Raw genomic sequence first — 20,895 nt, 5'->3', positions numbered from 1 at the left:
ATTAAAATATATTATCCAACATTGTTACTTAGTATTTATCGAATTAATAGCTACCCTACTGCTAATACACCAATGTTTATTTGACTGTAACAAATAGTCGAGCAAAACGATAAGATAAACGCTTTCATCTATCTTCAATACCATATTATCAGCAAATGTACCAATTGTTGCAGGCAAAGTGTTCATATTTCGTATGTGTACATGATTGTAGTTAAACTTTATTATATGAATACTCATATTGTAAGCTCTATCATTTTAAACTAACTTTTTTACAATTTCTCTATAGAAATAAAATATTTGAAACTTAAATAATATGTTTTAATAACAGATACTGGATATTTTTATTTTATCTTTATGTGTTTATTTTTGAAATAAAATTATGTCCACTATTATATATTGATGTTCAAAAATAGATATAGCTTTATAGATAGAAATAGCTTTCAAAAAGAGTTATAAAAATTGGCCTTATAGTAAAAATTCACTTTATTTACCTTTAAGTAAAGTATTAACGCCCCAAAATACCTTCTTCAAACAAATGTCACCAACAGAATAGTATGAATTAACGGCTTTATTTCAAAGGCTCCAAGTTAAACCCAGCTATATTTAATTAAATTATTTTTTACTTCATGTGCTGACGTATTTAATATGTAAATGATAATATTAATTACCAAATAAATTTTAAAAAATATTTATTTCTTTTCATCGTCACATCTGTCGATAGATGCCCACTACAAACACCACTTCCAAAGATCGCTAAGATGACCGGGCCCGTGGTGCCCGCAACGTGGTGCCAGCGCCTTCTCACCTTAACTATATCGTCGTTCCACCTGGTAGGGAATGTTCCCACACCGTTTCTAGCAGCTCGTGGCTGCCATTCGAGAACTACGTCAGTGACTTTGGTTCTTCTGCGGATGAAAACCGTTCTCAATCGATGTCGCAGCGACCTTGTGCCTTCTTATAAAACCCATTGTGATATTGTAACATTTCATAAATAGCTTGAATAAAAAATATATTCCATCAAATTTTAATTAAAATATTTTAATGTTTTTAGTAATTAATATCTCTATTTCTTCACCGACCACTTTATGACATTGTTTCATATTTTTTAATTCATCATAATACCTGTTAAAATATAAATTCAAATTATTCATTAATACAAAAAAATAAAATCAGTTTGAGAAACAGTCACGTAATAATAAAAAGTAAAGTTAATTTAAAATTAATTAATTTAAATTACAACTGCTTTGGTTAACATATAAACTAAAATTTTCTAACAAAAACTCGTTTTAAAAAATAGAATAAAATATCAAAGATATAGCTAATTACTAAACTGGAAAAAGGTTCGACCAATTATTACGCCTATTAAGGTACGAGAAAGATCCTTAGAAAGAGAGAAAAAAATGTGAAAAATTGCGAAGAAACTTTTGAAACACTACAAATTTTTTCTCATACTTACCAAATTGGAAAATTGATATAATTTCCAATTGTGTCCATATGTATCATAAAGAATAACAATGAAAATATAAACAAATTATAAATTATTTGTAACTCTTGCAGTGAGATACGTGAAATGTGATACGTAATAAATGGAATATGGAGAATTTATATTTATAAGCAATCTTTGTTTATTATTAAAACATTTATTCAATAAATAAATTAATCACTTTGAAACATGATATATTCATATTTTTTTTTCATTATACTGCAACTTTTAAGATACAAAATCACTCGAGGCAGCTAGTTTAAAATTAAAAACATGTAAAAATTGACACTTGTTATGTACACATCGTACGATTGATTATGTTAATTTACGTTTCGTTTGAATTTGTTTATGCTGATTCGTATTGTATTTTCGATGTAATATTGATACATAAGGTTTAATTTTACATTCTCATCAGTATATTTAATTCTCTACAAGATGTTATAGGTTTAGGTTGAATGTTTGTCTGGTTTTCTGAAATCGCCAATCGGGAATAAATATATGAATCGGTTATAATGAAATCGTGTATTGTTAATATTATTTTAAAACGGTGTGTTGTTGTTGAGTTTTTCCTGCTTTTTCTCCACAACTTTAACACCTTGCGAAGCAGAGTGGAATCAAAAATATAATAGTTTTAACGATCAAAAAGAGTCATGACAAAAATTTTAGTTGAATAAATGAATGTCACCATTACACTTATAAGCTATATATATATATGTTATATATATATATGTTTTATACATATTTATATATTTTGTACATCATGTATATATAAGCTTTATATAAAATGCGTGAAAGTAAAACCAAAACACTAATTCATAGAGTTGGCCTTTAGTTGATGTACAAAAGAGTTCTTCCGCCAGTTTTATGTTAAAACCGTCAAACAACTAAAACACTAACAAAAAATTGTTATGGTTTGGACGTCTCACTAATTATCAGTTCTATAATTAGAAGAAGTGCAATGAATGTGTCTCTTGTTTACAAGTTATTGGTGTGAAAGTTTTAAATGAGTGTATAAAGTGTTCACTCTGAAAAAGTTATAATAATCATTTTTTAAAGGTATTTTCCAACATTATTAAAGTTTGTTTTATATTTCTGAAACATTCATTTTTGAACTATATTACTTCAATTTAAATAAAAGTCATTAAAAAAATTATGTACCAAAAATTATTTATTCTTAAAAAATAAAATCTTACGATACAAAACAGAATAGGTATAATCTTATTTAAGATCTAGAAGATGAATTTGAGTCAGAATCGGAGTTTGAGTTGGTGTTGGAGTTAGAGTTTGAATTGGAGCTATCACGGCCAGCTAGCCCGTCGAACTGAAACAATTTATTCAATAATAAAACATCTATTAAGGAATATAAAACTATGAATAGAAATGTAATTTATCAGTGTTACGTTAATAGGTGTACTGAATATCGACACCTACTAGACTCCTCTGCCTTACTAAATTTTAAATGATCCTACCAATGCTACTTTTAAGCTGATGTTGGCTCTTAGAAGACTAAAACTTTTCAGTCAGTTATAGAGGTATTTTGTTCTTGTACTCGCTTCTCTCTTACCCGCAAATAACTTCAGTAATTAATATATTCCTAGCTATTACGTTGACCAGGTAGTCGTATTTATTCAACTTAGTTTTGTGATCTTTACTACAGTAATAGGATCAGTAAGTTCTGTTAGTACTACATGATACAATGTTCTTAAAAGTAGAAATAAATTTGGTCTCTAGACCGGTATCTTCTAAGATTTAGGTATGCTTAACAGAATTGGATACTTACGGCTTTGGCAACTCTGTTGAAGTGATCACCCAGTAGAGAAAACACTGGTTGGAGATGCCTCCTTTGACGCAAGGGGAAGTTTCTGGCAATTTCTGCAGCACCATTGTATACGTGTGATATCGGATCAGCACCCTGAAATATTTGTACATTTCTAGAAAAATGATGGTGACATATTTGTTATTATTTAGACCTGTCCTGTTAAGATAAATAAAAGATAAATCACAGGCTATAATACACCATGTGGATCTACTATAAATTAGTATATGCCTGATAAAGTTTGAATTTTTGGTTAAGGGAAATACCATATTGGTCACGATCATTCCTCCGCAATTTGGATATGGTATAGGCAATGTTATAAAATTCACATATTTTACCCTTTTCGGAAGCTAAACCCGATACGCTCGTAAACTACAGTCTTTCACCTAATGCTAAATGTTAATGTTTCATATTTTAAATATATATATATGTATATTTATCGCCATGCCAACTCGCAATAGTTTTTCACAAAAAAGAATTACATCGGTCTGATGGGTGGTTTCAGTCTAATTACATAAATAAAAAAACATTAAAGAACAACAGTTCAAAATAACACAAATTTTACTTACGGACTGGGCAACTCGGTTTAAAGGTTCCCCGAGCAAGGAAGCAACGGGGTGGAAGGGTTGGTGCCTCTTGGACCGTTCAAATTCAGGTGAGGTTTCTAGTTTAGCGCTCTCTCCGGTTAAAATGGGTTCTACATTTTCAAACGCCTCAATCTGAAAATCGGTAACATTTTCATCTGCTTAACGCACTTTTAATAACGTAAAAATTTAAAATAAATACCATATTTAAACGAATACTCACGTATGCGATTGCTGATAGAATACAAAGTACTACGGTGACTTTGAAAATCATTTTCGTTTGACAATTTTACACAGAACAGTCGATATTCTTGATAAGAATTTCGTGCTAAACTGATAAATTACTTTTTCGAACGCCGTATAAATAGTCAAAGTTAAGGCCACTTTGCGGTTATTTTTTTCCTTTATTAAAAACAAACATTTTTTCTGTTGAGTTTGCCATCTATAAATAACACGGACCGAAAATTTTATAGGCTATTTTTAACCGGTTAAACGTTTTAACACCACTTCACATTAAAAAAACAAAATAAAATTTTACTTCTATACTTTTTAATGTGCAATTAAATATTTTAGTAGTTAATTAATAATTTGATTATAATAAAAAATTAAAGAATTATAGAAAATTGTTTGAACAAAATTTTAACAGGTTTTTAATTAAAGTTGTTTCCCAAGATAAATATTATCTTAAATATCTAAATAAAATAACTGTTAAGTTAAATAAGAATTCTGCTCAAGAACTGCGTTCATAAACATAACTAAAAACGTTTCTTAAGAGGGCAAGAAAATAATGGAGATAATTACAAAAACCCAATCCTCTTCTTTATTTAAAATAAAATTATCTGTATCTACGATCCGCGAGGTGTTCTATCTCGAGAAAGCGTGGAAGACTAGACAGATTATCTGGCTGCCACAAGCAAAATTACCAAAAATGTTCTCATATTTATTCTGTGATGAGAAAGTAAGGTGAAATTGTCATTTGTAACTCCCGGGCGTTAGGAAAACAGGTAAATTTTCCTGAGCTGGTATATTGAATGTTGTATTGGTATATTGGTATCTTTAATATTTGCCAAGCGCCTGTTTGACAAAAGTCGAAATATATTTTGAACGAACCAAACCATTTTGGAGAGCTGTTTTGTGTCTCAAAGGCGTCAATTTTCGATTGGTAATAAAACAGCTCAATTTTTTTGAAAAAAAAGTCATTAACTCAACTCATATCGTTACGCAACCACCTCATTCGCCTGAATTGGCTCTGTACGACTTCTGGCTATTTAGCTAAAGGTCAATGCGGGGACGCCAATTTGACACATTTAAGAAGATTAAAACTGAATCGAAGTAAGACTTGAAGGCTATACCGGAAAAGCCTATTCTGGCTGTTAAAGACTGCAAGGTTCATTGGGAAAAGTTCGTTTTATCGGACGGGGATTACTTTGAATGACACCAAATTAATTTAGAAGATTAACAAATTCACCTTACTCTTTGATCACACTGTTATTTAGTCAAATTATAGAGCTTTTAGTATTCTTTGTGTATTAACTATACAGCGTTGCCACTGGTCACATATAAGTTACTAGAAAATCAGTAGTAGTGTCCTCTATCATAATACCACACAGCAATCGACAACCCGCCCCCAAGCGCTTATGCGACTATGGTATTCCCTCATAGATTTCCTTTAGGAAAGACAACGTGAACATGAATCAAATACAAAATAAATTTTAATTTTAATTTGAACGTTAAATGTTAAGATTAGATGATCCGTCTGTCCATTTGGTTGTTTTTAATAAAACCGGGGCTTAAGTGGTTCTTCAATAAAAATAAAGAAGTCGTTAAATATATACGTTGTCATATTACGTAGCATACGTAGTTTATATTTATTTAGAATCGAGTCGTTTTATTATAGTCGTACAATTACAATCTTTCAATAAACACTCCGAGAGATTTTTCAATTAAGACAGTTTTTCAAATCAAAAGTAAATATAGATTTTTTTCCCTTCTTACTAATGTTTTTTACTCGTAAATCTAGGCTAACTTACAATACAGATATATATGAAAACTTTTATTAAGCAATGCTGCATTTTTAAAATATTTATAGGATAAAGTACATCAAAAGTAAACGCCGTTATTTTCTTATTAAAATAAAAATGAATTACTTTTATCCATAATTTCTTAATTATGTGGTCCTTGTCATTGCAATCCATCGAGGCCCACTGTAAGGACTCCGTTATAAACATTTATGAGGGGATATACCATAATCGCCTCGCTGGGCAACTAGGTTGGCCATCGCAGTGGTGTATTTTGGTACGCAGAGGACTCTGTCCATCCTTGAAAGTTGTTTGTAAGCAGTGGAAATCCTTTATAATTAATGAACAAACTGTGAATTATATAAGGTTGTACTCCAAGAATGTAACCCGTGACCTACGCGTCTACCGCTGAGCTACCACTGCTAAAATTATTATGTATCATATAAAAATTAAGATCAATGTTCTAATTTATGAAGAATAATTAAAGGAAACATTTTCCGTTATCAATAAAATTATGTTTTATTACAATAAATTGAATACCATGCTTGTTTATATCTGTGCGTTGAGGAAAAAATAATAATTTCTCATATAAAATTCTGGATACGTCCATTTGTTCCCGCATAACGCAAAAACTAATAAACCGATATTTTTGGCGTTATGGATGTTCGTAAATTTATGATTTACTGTAAGAATAAGGCACCTTATTTTTCGAGAAAATTCGTGATTAGGTGAATATTAACCTTTAACTATGGACGTCATTTTTTTGTAACACTACCATGGACGCGCGGTCTCTCGGACCGCTATGTTCTGAAGTCCAAATATTACGTAAATATTAATTTTATTTATACTCTTTTGTATTTATAGTTTTTTAGATATATTGAAATTAAATAATTTCGAGGCCTTTAATCAATCTTTCTTTATTTGTAAATAAAATAAAGCATACTAACAATTAAAGGCACTTTTTGGCGTACATTTAAGTACTAGAGATCAATTTTAGTACGAAAATCTCGAACGAATTTAACTTTTTAGAAAAAATAACAATCAAAACTATAAATCTAAGGTTTAACCTAATATAACAACGAATAAAAGTCTTCTCAAATTAAAATACAAAATTTTTGACATTGGTCCAATTGCTTAAAATTATTGGCAGTCCTTGCACAAGGGTTTGGAACACTATAAACATATGACCTGCCTACAACCTATACAAGTGTAATTGGACTTCCTCTTTAGTTTTGGCGGACAAAGACGACATGTTTTTCGCTTTAATGAATCACTCTCCTGGCTAGGGGGGGTTCATCTAGGAGCATATCTGCCCCTAATAAAAATCGCCTCATTGTCATTTTTAATTCGTTTGAAATATTTGGTTTTATTGCTCGTCTTTGCATATGCGGAACGACTAAAGATCTTGCTTTTTTTTTTAAGGAATATTCCACTTTCTCTTTTTTGGCTCTGGTGCTCATTGTGTAGTACATGAGCATTTATACCACACAAGTCAAGAATGCGACATAAAATGAGCATAGGCCATCTTCTCGTTCAATATTCATTGACATTTTAAATGAAAATAACATAAAACAATCAAATTAAAAAAGTCACCGTTTATATTATTTACGCAGGAAACGTGGACGTGCGGTCTGACAGACCGCGGTTAAAGTATAAAGTAAAATAACAGCTAATTTGTGGCCGCCGACACAACTTCTCATCTCAACATACGTTTCGGCGTTAAAACTAAAGCTACTGAAAGCATTAAACGCGGGGAGCAAAGGGAATGGGGTAAACAAAAAAATTACAAACTGCAAGCGGTCTGTGAGACCGCGCGTCCACAGTTAAAGGTTAAGAAGATATAGCATAGCGGCAGTTTCAATAAGTTACTAATAGATAGATTTAGGAGGCCTATGACTTGCAGTGGGTGTATATCGGTTGAAAAGATGAAGAGGGATTACTATTTGATACAGATATTTCTTCTAGCTGTGAGTCGAGACAACGTTTTATTATTATACACAATTTTTCGTTTTCGTAAGTATAGCTAAAATTTACATATATAAACAATATAATTTAAGACTTTTATTCAACCATATTTTAATTTCTACATTATTTTATTGCTATCCAAGCGTTACTTACCATTAAATACCTATAAATAATGCATAAATTGTGAATTATAATATTAGATTGTATCCCGATAGACGAACGACAGCCTCAGTCCTCTACCGCTGGGCTCTACTTTCATTACTCAAGAAAGAGATTGTTCATGACTAATAAGAAATAAAAAACGTAGAGGTTCAGGAAATAAAAAAAATTATGATTGTAATATATATTAATTGCACAAAATAATTATAGCATTAATTGTGTTTTTACAGTATTAAGTAACTTAAGTTATGTAAATACAATACAAAAAATACAATTCTCTTTATTGTTTTAATACATTCGCAGGAACGATGCAGCTAATTAATTAAAAAATATAATATTACATTATAAAAACGCAATAATTGTTTGTCCTTTTTATTACTTGTATAATAAATAATGTTCCTTCAAGACAGGCCTGTAGTAACATTTTAGCTTAAAAATACCATTGAGTATAAAAAAGATGTCCAAAAAAGGTCCGATTAATAATAACAACAAATGATGTTTTGGTCACAAGTTCCCTTTAATTCCGTTTTAAAACTAGTTCAGCTGATTATATATCTCGTCTTCCTCATTGCTTTGATGGATTAGACGCCAATAAATCTGAGTACTGTAAATAGAAAAAAAATATCATCAGTAATACACAGAATGTCTGTTATAACAAAACTTGTTCTCACGTTATAACATGAATACAAAAATAATTTATGTCACAAACAATCTTTATTCGAAAATAAACGCCGTCCTTGAAATCGGTTTTCTAAGAAACAAAAAAAAAATGTTTTTTCCGGACAAGTTTTTACAAAAACTTCCTCATGAGTTATTGACACGAATTTAGATTATTGATCTTATACATAGCTTTCCTAGAATTAATTGTTAAAGATATTTTTAAAAACAGACTGAAGAGTGTTATTTTCTAACTTTACTACACTCTTAATAATCTATTTAAGTTCCTTGGTCGTTTCACGCCGTAAACGGCCACTGAAAGGCGTAGGCCTTTCCTAAAAATATCTATAGGGCATATACCACAATTACCACGCTTCGCAAGCGGGTTGGATGTTACTGCCTATCCTATTGAAACTTGTAAGCAGTGGCAATCCTATATAATTAATGCGCAAAATGTTATTTAATTATAAAGAATTAGCTTATTAAATATATAAGATTATTTTACGGGAACCGAACTCGTGATTTACGATAGCAAGTATTAGTACTTAACCGCTAGTCTACCACTGCAGTGTATTTTTATTTATTTTTCATGTTTTAAAAGATTTTATTCAAAAATTTTTTGTTCTGAAATTGCAGGTTTGCACAATGTATTTTTAAATAACTTTTCATATATTTACATATAATACATTAATTTTTATTTTATTATTATAGTACTAACTCGGTATCTATCTTTTATAGTATTTAACCTAAAAGTAATACTTGTCTGTAACCGACAATTCTTTTTTAGGCAGCCCTATTTATACTTCTACTGTGTTCATACTATGGTTTTCTGTAAGAGATTGCCTCGTGTGATAACACCGCCTTTTGTACTAATTTGTTTATTATAATGAAACTATTGGTATGTATTCTAGCATGTATATTAAAAAATATAAAACAAAATAAATAAATTCCGTGAGGGAGTTAAATAGTTAATAGCTAGTTATTCTTTTTGTATTTAATTAATTATCACATACAAAACAATTGTTAGTAACATAAATATAACACAACACTATACCTTGTAAAATGTTATACATAAATTTCCAAATTTCTTGTCTATAATATTCTTTGCTGTAGAACTGTTTTCTGTTTGTTTAAACAACTAATAACTTAAGTGTTGGTAGATGTTATTTTAAATTTAAAATTAGCATGTCATTTTAGGTTTTATTAATATATCTCATTTTCTTGTAAAATCTGTAATGGTAGGGCCATTCTTCATGTGGTAGACACGAGATGAGATATATAACACAAGCTTTAATAGATTTTATGGTCTATTAAGTGCACTCACCGCTTTAGAAAGTCTATTTAGTTGTTCTCCGACGACATTCAGTATTGGATCTAACTGCTTTTCGTTGACCTCGCTTACTGCCCTCGCCAAGCTTTGATCTACGCAGATCCGAAGCTGATCAATATTCCGTTGGATCGTATCCAGGATATTTGGCTGTGTGGTCTGCGTTACATCTCTCCGAACCAATGCTTCTGTCTTTAAATTTAAAACGAGGCTCAAGTTTAATATGTAATTAAAAATAATTGTTGGAATATATAAACATAACATTTATATCATTCAGCAACATTAGTACAAATACCATAGTTTTTTAATGTGATTGCAAAAAAAAACACGGAATATTTTTTTTTTGCTTATCTATTGTAGACTAGACATCCCAAAACTTCTAAGCGTTAAATATTATAAACCTATCCTAGAAAATAAATCGGATTTATTAATTAGCTTCTTAGATAGCTTGATATTTTTATTTAATGTTTTACTTACTTTTTTATTGTAATTATTTATGGTACATCATATTGTTTGTTTAAACGACACTCGCTCTTTTTAGTTGTCATTGAATTTAAAATATTGTCAAATATATCGTTAGCTAGGGAGAGATGTTTTAATTTACTTTGTTTGTATGAGCAAAGAAAGATTTTTTTACTAGCAATTTGTCCGTAACGAAAATTATCTTCGTTTCCGCTTAGCAACACATTTCATTATTTATTGTTATTATTAAAGTAACAAAATATGTTATAAAATATCAATGTAAAATGTCTGTACAAGTTTTTTACGCTAAATAAGTAAAAAATATAACTAGCATTATACTTACATTATCCACCACGAGCACAATACAAAGAATTATGAGATTTCTTAACATTCTTAAGACCTGTTATTCCAATGACGAGTCAGTTTAAAATTGCTATTACTCTAAACTGTCGGGTATTTATGTTCCACGCCGTTTAATGGTTCAATGCATACTGGGCATACACCAGGTTGTTGTTGGTATATTGTGTAAGTTGAACTAACATCTTCAAGAGTTTATATAACATTTTCCTGTATTAATAATAAGTGCGCATTGTTTTATTTGAAACAGATTTTTTAAATAAAAGTTATATCGCAAGAAAAGAAGTCGCTAACTGGTTAATCAAGTACTTAGTTTTTACGATCGACACTTTTCAGTATCGTATCTATACTGAAAAGTGTCACAAAGTGACGTCTTCTAGACCTGATTTACTCCAGTTTAAAAAAAAACTGTAATGTAATCTATTGTTCCTTTAAAAAAGTACTTAAAGCTAATTACGGTGAACAAATACTACAATCTAGTCAACAAAATAACCAGTACACATAACTAGTACGATGCAGTTAGGAGAAAGAGGTTAATAGTGAAATCTTTCTGTAGTTAAAAAAAAAGGTCTGTCAAGAGCAAAGATAAGTTTATTTTTGTAACGGGCTACCAAATCAAAATTAGTCAACTCTGTAAAGGTGAACACCAATAATTTGCAGTCTCTTTAAACCGAATATGAATCGCCATCCTATTCCTATAACGCGATGGACCCGACACCCGAACTGAATCCAAGAAATATTTAGTTAGTAGTCTAGTAGGAGTAATAGAAATTACATGCCTTATATATTTTCCGCAGGAATAAGCATATGTTTAAATTTTTTATATAAAATATAAAAAAATCCTTTATATAAAGCCACGATTCAAAATATGAGATCATTATCTATCCTGTCTGCTAAATTGAGAAGTAGAATGTACTAATACAGAAAAGATGTTAGAATTTTTAATATATTTAGAGTAAGCGCTGTTAAATTAAAAGACGTGGTCACTTTTAATTTATAATTTTTATTTTAAATTTCGCAACAAATACATTTTTGTTTAATCATTTTTATCTGGGCGTTGTGTTGTTGTTGAAGTAGTGGTTGTTGTTGTTGTTGTACTGGAACTGCTTATCCCCGCCAAACTTTCAAACTGAAAAAGGATTATGCGTTCAAATTTTAATTATTATAAATTCAGAGAAAATATGCATACACTTAAATATGACAACATTATTGATAGAGAAAATATCGACACACTTAAATACGGCAATCATAATCGATACACATACTATATCCATGTCGTATATACCATAACATATATATTAATCATTTATGTCTATAAAAATAATGACGAATATTAATCAGATATACATTGTTAGATATTTTTCTAGACTCTATAAAGTTAATAACTCTTTGCACACACGATTTTACAGTACACTCTCGTATCTTATATATCATGTTATAAATTTAAAAAAAATATATATTTATTATAGATTTGTGAAAAATACTATTAAAGTGTTAATGGTTTAAAACGATAATGAAACTTGGAAGTGTATTGCTCTAATTACTCGACTAATAATATTTTAAAAGCGACTGTGTTTGTTCCGGGTTCTTGACAGATCAGGACGCGTTTAGTAGTAATTTTGTTCATTTTTGATGTCATTAAAAGCAAGCTTAATTTGATAGTAGATTCAAGCAAATTAGTCTTTCCTGGAATATTTTTCTTGGTATACACGAGAGATCACCATAATTGATACTAAAAGACAACGCACTATATTAAAAGGATTCTTAAATCTTTATTTGACAAATTACTTATTTCTATGTATAATATAAACAAATGATATTGTTATTCTAACATGCGATGTATAATATTTGAAAAAACGAAGACTTCAACCCATTGTCATAGTTTTGCGTAATAATTTACCACGTGTTGTTTGCTTAATGTTTTTCATTTATAAAATCGTAATACTTGATATTACTATAATAATACAATATCCATTGTTTTGAATAAATCGGCGCTTACAAAAGAAATCTACAGCTGAAAACACTACAGTTTAAAACCAGGAAGCTTGAGTTATAACTGGCAAAAACGCTATATAGCAACATATGTATGTGTAAACAGATTATGACTTAAAAAATTATTCAGATTCAAAATGTTAAAAAAACTGAATTCACTCTAGGAGATAGTTTTTATAGAGTATTAACAAAACAACACTCAAAAGTAACTTTTATGATAATTCACATGTTATGAAAATAAAAATTACTATATTAATTAATATTACTTACAGTTTTGGCCACTCTGTTGAGATGATCTCCAAATAGTGAAAAAACTGGCTGAAATGGTTGCTGCCTCTTAAACCGAAGGGGCTGTGGAAAGTTTTTGGCAATTTCAGCTGCTCCACTTTGGAATTGCGACAGTGGATTACTCCCCTTAAAAAAATATTAAATGTTTTTCAATACATTGGCTGACGCTTAACGATATCACCCGATCTTAAATGATGACGCAATCGTTAGAGGCAAAAACAGCTAGACTTTAATGGTTGATTACCAGTAAACTCTTTATGTACTCATAAATATAATAACTACTTGAACAATAAGTCTTATAATGGATTGTAAGCATTTACGAATTAAATGTATTTCGCAGAAACTCATTTTATTTTATTTATATTTGCATGTTTAACCACATATTGTTAGCAATTTGACCAGTCTCAGGAATTAATATTCTGAGACAATAATTGTAATACAAAATTACATTTTTAATATTACACCTCCGTATTGCAATCGTCAACTACATGAATATTTCGTAACATATTTTGCCTCAACAGTATTATTTATATTACATTAATTAATAAAATTATTTGCAATGCGTATTTTTTCTATTTATGTAATTAATATTTTGTTACTTATATATGTGATCATTTGTTAGAATCGAGAAAATCAGAGTTCAGATGTTTATTCTCAGACAAGTCAAATAGTGAATGTGAATTTTCCTTCTAAAGTTTAATTTGCTAGTCATCATAGTGCACCATACGTCCAGAGTCAGCTTGTTTTATAAGTTTTCTCGAACCACGATATATAATGTTCTGCTACTGCTATGGTGGATATCCTAAATAATAAGAAGTGTAAAGAATTTTAAAAAACAGTTTAAAAATTGTAAAAATTAGTAGTCCAGGAGGAAACGGTGAATAAAAGACGCGATACATGAAAGCTAAAGTATTAAAGAAGGAAGGAAAGATCATTTAAAGAAAAAAAGAGGGACGACAGAGAGATATTGAAACGATGAAAGAAGAGAGAGAAAACAATACGAAAAAATGAACAACTTTTTAGTTAAAAATTGTCCCTGTGAACCCAAGACAGGGTTGTACGAGAGATCCCCAATAGCAGGAACTTAAAAAGTTACAAATATAAGTGAAATTAAAAATAAATGTCTTTGGAAGTTAAACATTTTTAATTGTAAAAGCCTTTATCCCATTTCGGTCAAAAATTCTTTATTATATAACGAATGTATTACATGTCTTATTAAAGTCAAAAAAAGTTCACCATCTTTCCGACAGTAAATGTCCCAGACCTGGGAAAATAAGCGAAAGAAACTCACCGGTACTATATTTTTAAGCATTATTGTTGCCATAGCTGTTACTGATTAAAAGCTAAAACTTATATTACAAAATACTACCAATATAATTACAATGCAGGATTTTCACGTGACAGACAAAAGTAATTTAAATTAATTTTAATTAAATGAAAATGTAGGAAAACACTTACTGTTTGCACAATTTTATCAAAAGATTCTTTAAAGAAAGATGGAAAAGGTGGCTGCTGTTGTCTCTTCAAACGATTATGGACTTCATTAGATAATACTGATTCTTCAGTATCAAATGCCTCTGTCTGCAAAGTTAAAAAAAAACAACTTATTTTTATCATTATCATCGTTTCAATCGAAAGATGTCCACTGCTAGAAATAGGTCTAGATTTCCAATAAGCATATTGTGGCATTTGTTTTCTTATAAAATTATATCTATTCGATTTAAATCTCCTTTGAAGGGAAAAGTTAAACGTGAATCGTTTATTACATATAAAGTGTTGTACATATAAGTATAATAAAGAATGCTCGTACAAAGAGTTTTTTCATAGCGCAGGACTGAATAAATGTAATTCAAACTACGATCGTAAATAAAGACTTGATTCCAGGAATGCGTTGAATTTTGTGTAGAATATATATCGTCATAGCCGCCTACTGTAAGGCATAGGCGTTCCCCACAGATATCTATGGGAGAAGGGAATTATAATTGCAACACTTGACAGGCGGGTTGGCGATCTCAATGTGGTATTATGGTACGCAGAGAACGCTGCTAGTCATCCTCTGGAAACTTGTTTGTAGGCAGTAGCTATCTAATATAATTAAACACAAAGTGTGAATTACATAAGATTGTATCCCGCGAGTCTAACCCGTGACCTACAGTTAAGTCTTGAGACTTCTACCGTTGAGCTAACACTACTCAAATATAATATCACCACGGAGCATACGCCGTAAAATAAAAAGGCGTAAAGTAAATAATCCGGATCCAAACATGCGAAATTTAGGTGACTTATACCAACGTGCACGGGGGCTATGTGTTTAAATAGTGGCAGCTTTTGTTCCAACTATAGAAATTTTACAAGGCAAATGCGATACAGTATAAATCAGAGACATTTACTTAAGATATTATTTTGTACTTACATGGATACTCATAAGAGCACAAACAAGAATCAAAATTTTGGTTTTCATTTTCGGCAATCTTCAACTACGTCGAACTGGAATAGACCGATGATTTTTATACACGTACTAATAAAATTAATAACGAATTGCCTTTTATATAGTTATGACTGAGGTCAAAATGTGGTTTCTTTTTGTATCAAATGTAAAAACGTTAAATTGCTTGGCTCATATGATCATAAAAACCATGGAGACGAACGCAAAAAAAATTCTAGTAGGGCTACATCAATAAAAATATACCCAATCATTTTTGTCAGCTACCAAAATATCTTATGTAAGATTGGCAGAATAAAAGATAAATCTGTTTTAATATGTTTTAATGTGTTGTAAATCAATTCAAATCAAACTTTGAAGTTATTAAACGTTTTGTTCAATTAAGAAATAAGAATGTAATATTTTTAGTAATTTATATCCGATAGTAGTACTGTATTGCTATAGGCCTTCAAGGTCTACTTTTAAACAACATAACACGAAATCCCATTATCATAGCTGTGTTGAAGATATACCATTTCATATCAAAGTATATTAGTATCACTTCTTTAAATAGGCAGCTAAAGAAAGGCAATATAAATTAAAATTGTATACTTTTTACACAAATGTTATTTACGTAAAATATATATAATGATTTATAATTATAGTTGTAATATTAAGTGCTTATTCGCTAATGGAATAGTTGGAACATATTAGTCATCATTAAGTCACTAAAGAGGTGTGAGGTAGATATTATATATTTGGATACAATTTAATACGCGTTCATTATTGTAACGATATCATAAATTTTATTTTTGAAACATTGACATAACATTGATATCGTTATATACAAAAACAAATTCCATTAAAAAGAATTATAGCATAGAAGCACTAAATATTCTCTTAAGTTTATAAGCACTAATAAAAATACACTCCAAAAATACAATCTAGCGAAGAAATATTTATTTTTAAATCAATCGAATTTTAAAATCCCTTCAATTATAATGTATTTATTGTTAATGATTTGATTATTGATATAGGGTTTCATTAATATTCAAAGCCGGAAATTAAAATTGAGGAAAACTATTATTTATACATACGACCTCCAAAAATGTTGTTCTTTAAATGGATGCGCACGAAATAACATAATTTTGTTATCGTAGGTGATGTACCCATATGTACTTTTTATATTCTGTAAACGTAAGGAAATAATTTCATAATTTTGCAACATATAAAACTTTTAAAAGATAATACAAGAACTTTTTAACATAATAGTAGATGTGGAAATCCTTATCATCGCAACATTTCAGCCGATAAGACTTTTTTTGACATTTGATGTATTAGATGTTGTGCTGCTAGCCGGTCTAGGCTTTGTACAACTTCGTCGAAATTGAGCCCGTGGAAACAAAGGTCCATGGACTAAAAATTTTACGCTGGGGATCGTACCCCAGTTACGACAAAGACGGTCTTGCCTTGCTCGCATCAAGCGACTACCTTTGACCTTAGCTATTGTCCACTTTTTTTATTTTTTTATTTTTTTATTATTAATTCTAATTTGTATCGCTGGTGTTTTTTTTTTACAGTATTTATCTTTTGCTTTAACTAAACGCAGACAGTTGGGAGAGGGTTGCCGCTATTTGATACGGATCTTTCTTCTCCCAGCTGCGAGGCACGACAGCGTTTTATATTATTATTATTATTTTTTTTTTTACATTTTTTTATACAATTTTCACTTACGGGTAAATACAGCTAAAATTTATACATATTAACAATACAATTTGGAATACACAATTATATATTAGTTGCTACATTATTTTATTTAAGTCGCTGCCCAAGCGCTACAGACCGTTAAATGCCTTGAGATTTAGGACAATGTGCCGGGCCAACTCATCAAAAGATTCTGCTGTAGATTTTTTCTTGAGAAGGTCCGGTAAGCTGAACGGAGATATATTAAGGTTTTCACATAAGGTCACGTGGTTATGTCTTTTGGATGCGAATCGGGAACAGTGTCTGAGTAAGTGATCAAAAGTCTGTACTGTGGAGTCGTCACATGGGCAAGTCTCATTATCGATTATTTTAAAACGGTGCAGGTACTGCTTGCAGTACCCGTGCCCGCTTAGTAGTTGTGTCAGATGGAAGGATGTCTTGATGAGTTTTCGCAGTTTGTTTATGTCGGTGAGTTTCGAAAGGAGTCCTATGGTATGTCGACCCTGTGCCGAGCTCTCGTATCTAGCCTGCCAAATGCGGTTGTGTTCCGCGCGGATTGCGCTCTTCACGAAACTCATTGGGAAGTAGACATAAGCCGGTGGAGAGTGCATTGCGGCAGCACTCTTTGCTGCCAAGTCGGCTTCCTCGTTACCGACGACGCCTGTGTGGCTTTTGACCCATGTAAAGTGTAATGTAGCTGGCGCGCGTGCGTGTATCTGATTGTGAATTTGTGTGACGATGGGGTGGGTGTTGCTTCTATTATGCAGCGCGGCGATGGAAGATTGTGAGTCCGTGTGAATAATTGTGTATGTGTTCGGGTATGTTGAACAGGCCCACGAGCAGGCTTTCGAAATGGCGAGAAGCTCAGCTTGAAAGACCGAGCAAAACGAGTGAAGTTTGTATTTTTTGGAAGCAGTCTGGCGGCCTTCCATGAAAGCAACGAATGCCGCTCCTACGGAGGAGTCCTCCAGCTTGCTCCCATTAGTGTAAATATTCAAAGAATGGGGATAGGGTGCTGTGTAATTACGACCTCTAGAGGGGGAAAGGACAGAAATGGATACTCTGGTAGCGGGGTGCAATAATTTGTGTGGTGGTGTAGGGCGTTCTAGAGCTGTATCAGAAGGTAAAAGATGAGAGGCGCCGGTGAGTTTTGTGAGTTCCAGTGCCTGTACCTCCCGAACTTTGAGGTCGAGTGGGGTGAGTTCTGCAAGTGCTAGAGCGGCTGTGGTGGATATGGTCTTGAACGCCCGTGTGATCCTGATGGCAAAGCCTCGTTGCATACTTAACAACCGCCTTATTATCCCTTTTTTTAGAGCCGCTTGCCCCCATATACCAGCAGCATATGTCATAATTGGCTCAATGATACTGATGTAGATTGTCCGGATGTTCTCGGGATGTGCCCCCCATGTTGGTCTACAGAAAAGACTAAGTCTATTAAATATGCGCGAGGCTTTTTTGATAGTGTGCTGAACATGTTTATTAAAGAGTAATTTCTCGTCAATGATGACTCCCAGAAGTTTGAACTCGTGTATAAACGGAAGGCAGTATTGGCCCATTCTTATTGAGCATTTTTTGGCTGTGGGTGTGAATGCAATAACTTGTGTTTTTTCGGGGCCAAAGGTCAGTTTAACACTTTCACCCCACTCAATAATTTTACCAAGCGCGGAGTTGGTTAAATCTTGGAGGTCTTCAGCACGAATGTGGTGTGTAATGAGCAAGACGTCGTCGGCGAACGCTTGTAAATGGCACCCATCAGGCAGGTCTATTTCGAGAAGCTCGTCTAGGATAATGTTCCACATAATTGGGCCACATGCCGAACCCTGAACGCAGCCCTTAGTTAGCTTCTTAGTGACTCGTTCTCCGGCGTAATCTAAAACCACCTCTCTGTCTTGAACATAGTTTTCAAAAATTGAAAAAATGTTTCGAGGGCAACCGATCCGCCTGAGGCCCTCGAATAGAGCTGGCCACCAGGCGTTGTTAAATGCTGCCTTGATGTCAAGGGAGACGGCGATGACGGCCTCTCTAGCTCGTTTGGCCGAGCGAACGACATCGAGAGCCGAGGAGATCGCCATGGTTGTGTTGGTTTGCTCCTTGAAACCAAATTGGTGACAGTTGAGTTTGCCTGCGACCGTGGCTACAAAAGTCACCCTTTTGATCAGGAGCTTTTCTAACAGCTTCCCGAAAACAGGGATGAGGCCAATTGGTCTGTGAGAATCGAGGGTACTGTAATCAGATTTACCAGGCTTCGGTATGATCTTGACATATGCCTGCTTCCACTGTCGGGGAAAGTGATGCAATTTTAAACATCTATTTAATAAATCTGTTATTAGCTGTGGGTAAGCCTGTGTAAATTGTGTGCATATGTCTGAAGTGAGGCCATCCATACCTGGTGCCTTTTTTGCATTCATAAGTTTTAGTAGCTCCAGTACCTCTTCCACTGCGAAAGGAGGTTCGTCAGGGGCCTCAGAGGTATCCTGTCGGGCTGAAAAGTCTGGAGAATCGTCGGGATAGAAATGATTTAAGAGAGCTGTAGCGCTTTGTTGGGCGTCATGTGTGTGCCCTGTGTCTATCTTTAAAGTGGTAGGAGGTTGTCGCCGAGTCGAGTGTTTAAGGAGGCGATTAGTCACTGACCATACATTCTCCTTATCTTGTCGGTTGCAGAATGTGCGGAAATCGGCCGTCGAAGTCTCTCTAAGCTTTCGAGTGTATTCAGTGCGCTTAAAGATTAGATCCTCGCATAATCGGTCGAATATCGTGTCTGAAGGCGCGTGGTGTCGTTTAGCGGCATGTAATCGGCGGTGTAGATGAACTACTTCAGATTTAAGTCGCTCCAGGTCTGAGCTATTGTCCACTTATGGGTCTACATGCACTGCGTACAGCGACTCGTGTTCGCCGCTCAAGATCCTTTCACTGCTATTTAAAATGAGCAATAGTAAAAAATAAATAAATAATAAATTGAGAATAAAATATTTAAAAAATACATGTTCACTCGTAATCTTTATATGATGGTCACTTTTTAACAATTAAAGATTAGTAATTTTAAAACATTACATAGAATGCTGGAGGTGGCTTTTCTTAAGTTTGACAAACTTTGAACCGTTTTAGGTTGGTTCGTATCATATTTTCACTATCACAATTGATTTTTATTTGATATACTAACTAAACTTGAGCAAACATGTCGTCAAAATAGTAAATAAATATATGAAATTTATCTGTAAATGATTATTGCACTTTTTTATTTATTTTTATTGCAATCATTATGATCAATTTTCTTGAAATTATTTTACTTTTTTCGTATATCTTGTCTAAGGATGATAGATTTAATTTTGTTAGAAAATATATTACAAATCACATATTATAACAACATATTACAAATCATATGATAAATTTTGTTATTATGGGAGTGATAATTTTACTGAATTATTTTATTACATTTTTTCCTTAGATTCATTTCGAAATAACATTTTTTACTCTGTTACACTGCACCCTGTGTATCGCTTACAACTGTTTCAGAAAAATTTATGCATAATGTTTCTTGTAACGGATAAGTAGTAATTAAATTATTAGATTTGGAATGTTCTATGTCCGTAAATCTATTCTCTAAGAAATAAGAATATTTTGCATTACGTAAAGTGTATGCATCAGCATACATATATGAGCT

General features: G+C 32.1%; 3 protein-coding genes and 1 long non-coding RNA gene across 4 annotated transcripts in view; 1 reads left to right on the top strand and 3 right to left on the bottom strand.

Moving 5' to 3' along the window:
• Positions 1 to 20,895, top strand: part of Sol1 — a 365,472-nt gene that overhangs the window by 126,170 nt on the left and 218,407 nt on the right. The gene's annotated exons all lie outside the window — the stretch shown is intronic.
• On the bottom strand, positions 2,681 to 4,205 carry LOC137926008 (uncharacterized). Its single transcript, XM_068769527.1, has 4 exons — positions 4,107 to 4,205; positions 3,869 to 4,018; positions 3,264 to 3,395; positions 2,681 to 2,804 (listed from the first exon to the last, which is right to left on the bottom strand). Exons 1-4 carry the CDS (start codon positions 4,155 to 4,157, stop codon positions 2,706 to 2,708), a joined length of 432 nt encoding a protein of 143 aa, XP_068625628.1. The 5' UTR covers positions 4,158 to 4,205; the 3' UTR covers positions 2,681 to 2,705.
• Positions 8,270 to 10,982, bottom strand: LOC137926016 (uncharacterized). The gene is made up of 3 exons (XM_068769539.1): positions 10,815 to 10,982; positions 10,007 to 10,201; positions 8,270 to 8,629 (listed from the first exon to the last, which is right to left on the bottom strand). Exons 1-3 carry the CDS (start codon positions 10,860 to 10,862, stop codon positions 8,591 to 8,593), a joined length of 282 nt encoding a protein of 93 aa, XP_068625640.1. The 5' UTR covers positions 10,863 to 10,982; the 3' UTR covers positions 8,270 to 8,590.
• On the bottom strand, positions 11,836 to 14,686 carry LOC137926365 (uncharacterized). Its single transcript, XR_011107705.1, has 3 exons — positions 14,567 to 14,686; positions 13,091 to 13,234; positions 11,836 to 11,957 (listed from the first exon to the last, which is right to left on the bottom strand). It is a non-coding gene; the product is annotated as an uncharacterized lncRNA (long non-coding RNA).

This window comes from Battus philenor, unplaced genomic scaffold, assembly GCF_028537555.1.
Source record: "Battus philenor isolate CCGP_79_NKW_IND1 unplaced genomic scaffold, ilBatPhil1.0.hap1 SCAF_10, whole genome shotgun sequence".
NCBI classification, from domain to species: domain Eukaryota; kingdom Metazoa; phylum Arthropoda; class Insecta; order Lepidoptera; family Papilionidae; genus Battus; species Battus philenor.
Note: the sequence above shows the minus strand (reverse complement) of the source record. Positions and strands in the feature narration are given on the sequence as shown.

What these genes read in the sequence shown, in the direction of transcription:
- LOC137926008 (XM_068769527.1), bottom strand. Translation starts at nt 4,157, where the DNA reads ATGATTTTCAAAGTCACCGTAGTACTTTGTATTCTATCAGCAATCGCA. An exon ending in TAAACCGAGTTGCCCAGTCC is followed by an intron (nt 3,396 to 3,868) that starts GTAAGTAAAATT and finishes CAAATATTTCAG; the next exon opens with GGTGCTGATCCGATATCACA. An exon ending in TCAACAGAGTTGCCAAAGCC is followed by an intron (nt 2,805 to 3,263) that starts GTAAGTATCCAA and finishes AAATTGTTTCAG; the next exon opens with TTCGACGGGCTAGCTGGCCG.
- LOC137926016 (XM_068769539.1), bottom strand. Translation starts at nt 10,862, where the DNA reads ATGTTAAGAAATCTCATAATTCTTTGTATTGTGCTCGTGGTGGATAAT. An exon ending in TTGTGCTCGTGGTGGATAAT is followed by an intron (nt 10,202 to 10,814) that starts GTAAGTATAATG and finishes TTAAATTTAAAG; the next exon opens with ACAGAAGCATTGGTTCGGAG. An exon ending in TAAATAGACTTTCTAAAGCG is followed by an intron (nt 8,630 to 10,006) that starts GTGAGTGCACTT and finishes TTCTATTTACAG; the next exon opens with TACTCAGATTTATTGGCGTC.